At 41.5% G+C, this 9,912-nt stretch overlaps 1 protein-coding gene across 4 annotated transcripts in view; it reads left to right on the forward strand.

Annotated features, from left to right (window-relative positions):
- Positions 1-8,339, forward strand: part of AHCYL2 (adenosylhomocysteinase like 2) — a 175,084-nt gene extending 166,745 nt beyond the window's left edge. For all 4 annotated transcript variants that reach the window (XM_082473010.1, XM_082473011.1, XM_082473012.1 and 1 more), the window contains exons 13-17: positions 1,517-1,615; positions 3,265-3,333; positions 3,456-3,534; positions 4,793-4,913; positions 5,314-8,339. In XM_082473010.1, the coding sequence (XP_082329136.1) occupies positions 1,517-1,615; positions 3,265-3,333; positions 3,456-3,534; positions 4,793-4,913; positions 5,314-5,320 (375 nt within the window). In that variant the 3' untranslated portion in view covers positions 5,321-8,339. The remainder of the gene's footprint in view (positions 1-1,516; positions 1,616-3,264; positions 3,334-3,455; positions 3,535-4,792; positions 4,914-5,313) is intronic.
- Positions 8,340-9,912: the final 1,573 nt, after the last annotated feature.

Here is a 9,912-nt window from a genome sequence, read left to right on the forward strand (position 1 = left end):
TATTTCTGCAACTTGATTTTTTCACTTAATAATGTATGGTTTTCATGTTAACAAATACAGATCTACTAATTTCTTTTTTTTTGTTTTTGAGAATTACATTATATTCCATTGTATGGAATTATCCTGATTTACTTAGCCATTCCCATGTTGATTTACATTTTTTGCTATTACAAATAATGTTGGGTTAAACATTCGTGGGCACTTATACTTCTGAACTTGAACAAGTATTTCTATAGGATAGAGCCCTAAAAGTGAATTTGATTGGTCAAAGATTAGGTACATATAAAATTTTGTTAGCTACTGCCAAGTTGCCCTCTAGAAAGGTTGAACTAATTTATGAAACTTGACATCTGAAGAAATTTTATATTTCCTATCTACCTAATAAAGAAATGGTCCAGACCATTAATAAAGTCCTGAATATACTGAATATAATTATAATTATATGTCTTTCTTTCCCACTAGATTAGTAAAGAAAAGAAGATACAGTCCCTGTCAATAAACAGCTCACAGTCTAGTAGAGGAGTCCACAGTCTTATCTATAATAGTGTTCTTTGCTATAATGCCTAGAATACAGTATGTACTCCAGTAAATGATTGTCGTATAACTGAAGTGTTTCTCTTTATTTGTCTGATAACTACTATTTGGCAGAACTTCTCAATTTTACCAACTTGAGCCAATGGGTAGTCTTAGAGTACAGACTCCCTTTCTATTTTAGGCATTGCCTCTTGGAAGAAGGAAGTTGTCTTAAGTCTAAACCCTGTGACTGTTATTTGATTACTGCTGTTAATAAACTTAACATTTCTTCTCTTGTTCTCGGAATATACAATATACAGAAATGGAAGGAGGGTGAGCCATTGGGAGCTTTACTCTACCATTAAGCATTGCTCTAAAGGCTACCTCACATTTGCACTTAGGTCACAAAGCTTCTGTAACTTTAGTGTGAACCACCATCATTGAGAAGGTGGAACCTGGGATGTTGGGACATGAGGGCAGAACCTTGGGCCCCGGCATGCTATGTGTAGGACATTGATTCTTCTCTAACTAGTCTCACTCAGCTCTGACCCTCCTTTTTTCTGTGTCTCTTCAGCACTCAAGTATTCAGTTTGCACTGTATTAATTTGCACTTGTTTGCATGTTGCTTCATAAGTATTAAAGGTTTTTATCCCCTCACATATGTATTGTTTTGTGTCCCGAACTAAAGTATGAGCTTTTTGAAGGCAGAAACCATGTCTTTGGTTTCTTTTGTATTTCCCATAGCACCTTTTACTGTGCTCAGCAGAGAGTGGGCTCACAGTATATGTTGTGGAATGACATCCTGAGTGATCTCTCCCTGGCTGGGCCTAAGATTAAATTCCCTGAAATGGAACAGTCCTAACCAACCCAGGACAGGTATTCTCCATCTGGCATGTTGGTTGCTTCTTTCAACTTGCTATTTGAAATGGCTCCCTTCAACATCTTTCCATCCAGAAAGTGGGACTTGGCATGGCTGATGACGTGCTTGCTGTATGTGTTCCAGGCGAGTCTTCGGACACCAGAACTGACCTGGGAGCGAGTGAGATCCCAAGTTGACCATGTAATATGGCCTGATGGCAAGAGGATAGTGTTGCTGGCAGAGGTAAGACCTGAGGCTGGAGAAGTTCACCCCTGACAGGAGAGACTGCAGTACCCAGGTCTCCTCCCCCTCATGTTCTCTCATACTTTCAACTCCTCTTAAGAATAAGCTTAACTACTTTACCAATGGATTTTACATCTAATTGTGAAAGGTCTTTTCATTCAGCAATTAAGAAACTATTTTGGTTCCCCACTTTTCACCAATTATCCTGTCTCTCTATGTCACTCTACAGGTTGAGTCAGACAATGACTTATTACTGTGGAAGGAATTAATGGATAGAACCATTGCCACTTTGAGTGATGCTTATAAAGAGATAATGTCATTTGTGGGATGGTTTAATCAGGAAGCACAAAGTAGATATTCCTGACTGTAACTAAGATAATCTTAGGCAAACTCTGAGAAGGTCATGTCTTTGCTAATAGATTCCCTGTTTCTGAGTGTCCATTCCCCTAAACTGAGCCAGACGTGTAGTAGATACCCAGCTATGTATTGGTTGTGTGACTGATATTTCCCTTTCCTGGCTTCTTCTAGCTCACCCTTAGTCTTGACTTTCAGGCCACTTAGACTCCCATGTCAATGTTTGGCCACTTTTCCTTTCTTGACAGCTTCTCTTTCCTATCCTAGATTTCTGACAGCTGTAACAATGCCCCCTGTTTTTACCTTAACACTTTCTCTTCTTCAGGGAAAGATACCAAGATTACAAAGAGGACAATAATACTTTCCTTGAGTTTTGATTTTCAGTCTTTTTTTTTTAATTAAAGAAACTGAATATGAAAGTATAAAACATATACTGTCTTCATTTAGGGGCCTTTAAATTTATTTTTGAGTCTTCTTCCTATTCTCTTCACCTTTTCTCACCTTATCTCACCTTCTCAAATACTTTAGGGCATCTATAAAGTATGTACAGGAGTGGGTACAGGAAGGGGATCGGCAGGTTGTTAAATATTCACCAATTGCTTTAAAGTCAGCCCGCTGTCTGGTGACTTATTTCTAGGTCCCATCTAGTAATTTTGGTGACAAAAGCTAGCACCATAGTTGTTTTTGGCTACAATGGTTGAGCAAAAAAGGTGGTCAAGCTTCCTAGGAAATAAAGTAGGAAAGAATGGCATTGGGGGAAGGTTCTAGTCATTCTAACTCTCTGAATCACCCACTGGAAATACATGACTGCCCTTGAATTCAGGAGAACCAGGTTGAGGAAAAAGCACAGAAACCATCACAGCTTCCTAAGTCAAAAAATATCTCCCATCACAACCTGGAGAGATTGCCCTTGGATTTGACCAGATCATTGTTTAGGACAGTTTTTCGAAGGAATATCGATGCCTCAGAGGGAAGATATTCTGTTGTAGAAAGTAGAAAATTCAAGGGAAATATACCCTTCCTTGACATAAGCCCCAGTATCATGTGACTATCTCTATTCCTTTTTACATAAACACAGAGATCTTTTATCTTATTATCTTCATCAGATTTTCCAGAATTTTTTAACATTTCACTCAAATGTCAATCAGTTCATTTCCACTGATTGAACACCTGCTTTTTGTCCAGCATGTTAGTTGGGAAGTGTTTGGAAAATGGCTGTCGTGTTCTTCCCTCACTCCTCAAAGCCAGAGACTTCATCTAACCAACCCATGTGTGTGTTAACCTTTGCTTTCTAGGGCCGTCTGCTGAACCTAAGTTGCTCCACAGTGCCTACATTTGTGCTCTCAATCACTGCAACTACTCAGGTAAGGCCTCCAGAGTGGGGAAGCAGTGGGCTGGAGAGAGTCATTAGCGCATCAGGGTTTCACTTGATATGGGGTAGATTGCTGTGAATGGCACGTCAGCATCCATTTCTCTGCTTTTCTAGGCTCTTGCCTTGATAGAACTCTACAATGCTCCTGAGGGTCGCTATAAGCAGGATGTCTACCTGTTGCCCAAGAAAATGGGTAAGCATGAGCTCTTCTATCCCAGTCCTTACCAAGTAGTTCAGAGTCAGAGGCTAAGGGAAGTTTGGGGGCATTATATTTCTTAGGGATAGAAAGAAGATATCTTCATCTTGTAAAGTAGGAGCTAGGATTCTTAGATTTCATCCACAGTTGATTTATCACATTTTCCAAATAGGTTGTCCTAATGAAGTAAGGACATTTTGCTGTGATTTAGTTTACCTGCCTGTGAATTTTAAGGATTTTCCCAAAGTATCTATTACACAAGAAAAAATCTCAAAGGAAAAAAAACCCTCTTCCCCCCCAAGAAAGAGGAATCATCTCCTACCTTGTGACATCTGACTTACTCCAGTTCTAGGCTGCTAAGTAGCTCCTACCAAACTTTTCTCAGACCAAGAAGACTTTCATACTACACCTTCTAACTCTGACCCTGCTGCTTCAGGCCAAAGGAAAGACTCTGAATAGCTTCTGTTAAGAGTTTAGTTATGTGGCCCTTTCGTATAGGAGAAACATTAAACTGTCTTAAATTTTTAAAGAACCTGCTTCAAGCACCTGAACTGATACCGTATGTTTATAAACTCCCAAGCCAAAGATCAGGGAATAAATCAGCTTCTGGTTTTGTTTTGCTTCAGCATTAGATGCACAGCAACTGTGAGAAGTTGACATATTGTCCCTTTAATAGACACTTTGGAAGAATATAAAAAAGTAGAACAGTCCATAACGGAATGTATAATGAAGTTAGGGAGACCAAACAAATACAGAGGAAATGACTCAAAATTCTGAATAAACAATATGTATTCAGGTAAGAGAATGTAAATAGAAACCCATAAGAACTAAGGGTGTAGTGTCCTTCTCAGTCACTCCTTTCGGAGCTCCCTAGGTGTTAGTTTTTCTGAGTGACCGAAAATGTAAAGTTCAAGGCAGAACTAAAGTTGGAGCTTCCTGTTTTTTAGTCCACCCACTGTCCCATCCTTTCTTTTAGACTCTAAGGCCTATTGCTTCTTTCATTTCTCACTTTTCTGGGGAGAAGGAAAGGTACAAGGCTGAAACAGCTTGTAAGGAAGAAATGTTATGACTTTGAAAAGCACTGGGCTTAAGCTCAAGGAACCATTCCTTAGAATTGAGGTCCAGTGAGCAAAAGTTAAGCATTTTTCATTCAGCTCCGAGAATTAGAAGGTGTCTTCCAACTTTTTAAGGCTGGAGAGAACAGCCAGACAAGAGGCAAGAATGCTTATACCAGGTCTTTTGTGATCTGTTCCAGATGAGTATGTGGCCAGCCTACACCTGCCCACCTTTGATGCCCACCTGACCGAGCTGACAGATGAACAGGCCAAGTATCTGGGGCTCAACAAGAATGGGCCCTTCAAGCCCAATTACTACAGGTGCCTTGGACTCCCCATAAAATAGGGAAGCCTGAGTAATGATGAGCTTCCTGCACTGGAATTGGTCTTTTCATCCATCACCGTATTTACATAAACTCAGGAAAATAAACCCACTCCCCCTCACTACCACCCCCAAAGGATTCTTTGAGGCCTTCTCCAGACATTAAATAGTGTTCCCTTTCCTGAATTTGCCATTTCATCTTCTTGATATGATGTTTACCCCTGTATGGAGAAAAACTGGCCATCTTCATTGAGGTGAAAAAGCACCACATTTATCTACCCTCACCATACACTACAGAAAAGTCCCTGCCTCCCCGTTACACCTTTAGGCAGGCTCTTCATGTCCCAGCACCCCCACAAGCTGATAACATCACAGTCTCATCTTTCTTTTTTCCTTCAGGTATTAAGTTCCTGTAACTCAAGCCAGAAGAAGTTTTAAGGAATAGAACTCCAAGTCTTTTCTCCACTCCTATACAGGAAAGAACCCAGCAAGCTGCTTCTCCAATCAGCTGCCTGCCGTGCTCACCCTATATGTTAGGTTATTTATTTATTAACCTAAATAATAAATGTCGCCTTGGCCCAGAGTGTGGCTGCTGTCCTGAGGGCTGTGAGAGCCGCAGGGGACAGGCTGAGGAAGGAAAGAAGTGGGGTTCCCAGTGGATCTTTTGAGTCATTCCCCATTGACTCAGAATCCTCAGCACTGCTCATTGTTCTCCGGTCCAGGCTCAGGAGTTAGTCCATGGATTCCAGACTCCTCCTTCTCTGAGGTTTTCTGGAATAAATTTTTAGCAGCTGCCTTTCTCAGCTTTGGCCCTTCCCCAGGTGAGGCCTTTTGGAAGCCACTGAATTAACGTGGCCTGGGTTCCCAGCCTTGACCATCACTATCACTGCCTTCTTTATAAAATGGAAGGAAGGAAGGAGTGTTGTGGCTTTGGCAAGCTACACCAAGAACTCAGCTGTGCCTGTGCTTCCTGGGAGTCTCCTTCCTTACCCAGGGCTCCTTTCTTCTCCTTGAATATTTATGTCCATTGTAACAATTTCAGGTTCCAAGAGGAATGTGCCTCTATTATTTCCTCAGCAGCTCTGATGTTTATCAGACATTTGTTTTGCCCTCTTTCTAACGCAACTAGCCTCTGCTCAGGAAGTGAGGGCCAGCCCCACTGGGGCCCATAATTTTACTTCCTTGTCATTTAACTGGATAGTTTCCCAGGAAGCTCCCTACAGATTGGCAGTGTCTCAGAAAAGGAGGCTTGTTGTGAAACACTGCTTCCTGAAACTTCCTCCTATTGCCTAAAACTCCTTCTGAAACTGAGCAGGGAAAGGCTTACTTTCCAAGGGATTTGGGAGAGCAGGGCTTCAGAAATGCGACAGATCTTTCAGACCCACAGCTCAACACCCTAAAGAAGCAGAATATATTTATTTGTCTCCTGGGAAGGGCTTTGCAGCTTAAATGGCTAAGCTATACAGAGATGACACCGTAAACTGAATCCAGATGATCAAAGCTAGTTTGACTAGTTTGAACCTCGCCAGACATTCATCCCTTTGGCCATTGCCATTGAATATGAAACTGAGATCTAATGTCTCTGCAATTTGGTCTGTGGTCTTTCTTCTCTGCTGGGATATCTTTTTATGTTCTGGCCATCTTGGGATTCTGTATTGCAGAGGTAGTTTCTTGAGTAACTCCAACATTACAAAAAATTTGTAATGTGAGCAGCCTGAAATTTTGTGTCCCACCTAAGAGTTGGATTCCTTTTAGAGACTGACCTGTTGGTCTTAAGGATTCCATTGGGACCAGATTGGTTCTAAGAGTTAAAGTCTGGAGTGGTCCTAGGAATCTTGAATGAAATGAGTCCTTTTTCCCCCTGCCAACCCTATTTAACACTCTCAGTTTTGTTTTTCCATTTTTCCCCTATCCTGGTCTGCCTCAAAGTCTCAAGGCCAAGGTGACCCAAGGAAACACCAGACCACCCACGATCACCATAACCTTCCCACCCTAATTCTGCTCTCCGATTTCTACCTTCTCCAACTTCTCCTGGTCTTCACATATACCTACAGAGCTAGTCTGGAAGTGACCTTCCCTTTGGAAGTAGGGAGGTGGATCTTAGGTAAATGGTTGTTTGCCTCATTAAATAGTACACAGTCTTAGCCCATAGAATCTAGTTCCTCAGAGGCCGTATGTCTTAGCAAGTACTGGAAAAATGCCACATGCATGGCTATATTCTTTCATGGAGAAGATGATAAATGCTGAAAATCCCACTAGGCCATTCAATTCTTCCTTTTGCCCACCCAGTTCTGGCTTTTGTATTAATTAATTGGATCCCTTTAACAGAAGATTGAGAAGATGAAATTTGTATCTCATCTTATATCCAGAGAAGATTCCATTAGGCAGATATCTGGACTCTAGCTTATTATGTTCTTAAGCCAAAGTCATAACCTGCTGTTTCTCAGCAAAGCCTGGCTGCCTGTGGAGCTTACGATGTGCTGATCCTGACAGAACATACTCTGCCTTGAAAATGTGAAGAGACCCATTCCAAATGAAAAAGAGCCACACTGGGCTTCTAGGTTAGGTTGCCCATGTTTCTACCCATGGTGAGGTATTTGCCTCTGAGTTTCAGGTGACCACTCTTCGTTTCTTTCTGGGGACCTCTGTGTCATAACCATTAAGGAAAAGGAGGTCCAGGCCTCCTGAGTATTTGGGTTCTACCTTGGTGTTGGAATTTGGTCGTTATTCTTTCCGCCCGTGTAATCAGAACAAATGCATCTTCTTCCCTCGAGCTCTCACCTTAGATGCATCCTAGGTATCTGGAAGCATGGGAAAGAAGACTAATTAGCTCTTTATATGTGGCGCTGGCATGTGGGGATCTTACCATTTTCTCTGCAATGAATTTGTGCTAGTTTTCAAGGTTTTTTGCCTTCTTAATGGAAATACTGTTTTCTTTTTCTTATTTAAAAAAAAGAGTATCTGGTCTACCTTCCCTCTGCCCTCCTACCTCCTCATCCTCCCCTCCCATATGAGCACGGCTCCCCATGGCCACATACTCCTGCAAAGCTTTTTTGCTGCTTGGCTTTTCTCTGAACAGATCTGAAATTGCTGCTCCTGTGGTTTTCTCAAAATTAACTTTGTCATGGTTTTAAAAAAAGAAATCAAAATGCATTGTTGCATTAAGCTTTTTTAATAAAGGAAAATTACAGGAAATAATAGGCAACACCAGCAAATTATATGTGGACGAGTTCTAAACTATATATACATACATATATATGTAAAATCATCTAGTTCTCATTGTCATCTTACTGAAAGGAAATAAAACCTCTAAAGATCGCCATATCTGAGAGGCTCCTGGAAACCTTTATGTCTAAGTGATTGTATTAGATCAGCAATAATGAATATGTAATCTCAAAAGATAAATAAAATATTCTTAAAATGGATTCTTGTACTGAGAGTATTCCTTGCTTCAGTGAACTAGGAATTTAGAGATGAGAGGGGCTTCTGGGCAACAGGCTAGAGAGCCTGCTGTAGCGCAAGGATGTGAAAAGCTGAAGCACTTACCAATAGGCATGTTTAAGTGCCCTTAGCCTTGAGTCCCTTGTTCCATGGTGGGTCATTCCACTCATAAATATCACCCTTCACCCACTGCCCACCCCATTATGTGTATAAAGAACCTGCTTTCGTAAAGCGACCACTCTGGGGAGTTGAGAAGTACAGGCTTAAGGAAGAGAAACTAAAGCTTGGTTCTTGGTCCCCCAAGCCCTCTGTGTGCTGCCATAAGCTGGAGAGCACAGAAAGGCAGCATCCTGTGGTTTGGGACCAAAAGACCCTGACTACAGGACCTGACTATGACATCCAACCAAAGAGAAGAAAGAAATGAATCTAGCAGAGAATTGTCTCTAAGTCAGGTTTTGCCTGACTAAATCATAACCAGAGGATAAGTCCAACTGCCTGTTCTTTCTCAACTACCAGTAGAGTAGCCATTTTTGAGAAATAGCTACTAAAGATAGCCACTTTCTTTAGTTGACAACCTAAATGAGTTCTATATCCTGTATGCAAGATGTTTTCTTCCCTATCACAATCTCATGCCACTTTGACTTCTGTTTGTCTAAACTAAGGGCCGCAGGGCTGGAGTAGCCTGGGCAATTGGTAATGGTTCAAAGGTGGCCCATTCTCAAAGGAGAATGCAGCAGCTAGCATGGAGCCTATAAGCCAGCTGACAGGATTTGCTCCACTACAGCAAGGTTTGGCTCCTCCTTTGTGAAGGATGGAAACTTGAGTGCCTCGGTCTTAGTTTCAGATTCACAGGGTAATCCCAGGCTGCCCACTGCTGTGCAGTTTCTCAATCTCGTGATATTGTGGAAAGAGCTTGGAGTCAGGCTGACTTGACCAGCTCTACCATTTACAAGTTGTATGACTGGGCCAAATGATATAACCATTCAGAGCCTCAGTTTTCTTGCCTGTGAAATGGATAATGCTTATCTCCTAGAGTAAAGATTTAATAACCTGATTTAATTTTTAAAATACTGCTTACAGACCCAGCAAACACTAGGTACTACATGAATATCGATTCCTTGTCTCAGCCTAGAGCCCTACAGCCTGAATTGCCTCATTACACCCACATGTGCTCTTTATAGGGCAAAGAGGGTATTCTATCCTTTTTCTATTGTACTATTTTATCCTGGCTGCCCGATACCCTCAAAAACTAGGTATTTTAAGACTTCCTGCAATCTTATTTTTAAGCTTTTTCAATGCCAGGTGTTATCTATATAATCACATATCCAACCTCTGGATTAAAGTGGAGTGCTTATATGGGGAAAGGGGTATGTTTGGTCCTTGTAACTATACCTATTTATACCTCTAGCCCTCTGCCAGCAGCCTCAGAATACCTGAGTTTGGGGACAAGGGAAAGTGGTAGTGTAGGTTTAGAAATAATTCCACACTGGAGCCATCTCTGCAAGATGTGGACCAGTCCCTAATTAGCTCCAAGGTATATTTATGGGTACCTCTGTG

The sequence above is a fragment of the Balaenoptera physalus genome, assembly GCF_965194825.1.
Source record: "Balaenoptera physalus genome assembly, chromosome: 8".
In the NCBI taxonomy this organism is placed as follows: Eukaryota; Metazoa; Chordata; class Mammalia; order Artiodactyla; family Balaenopteridae; genus Balaenoptera; species Balaenoptera physalus.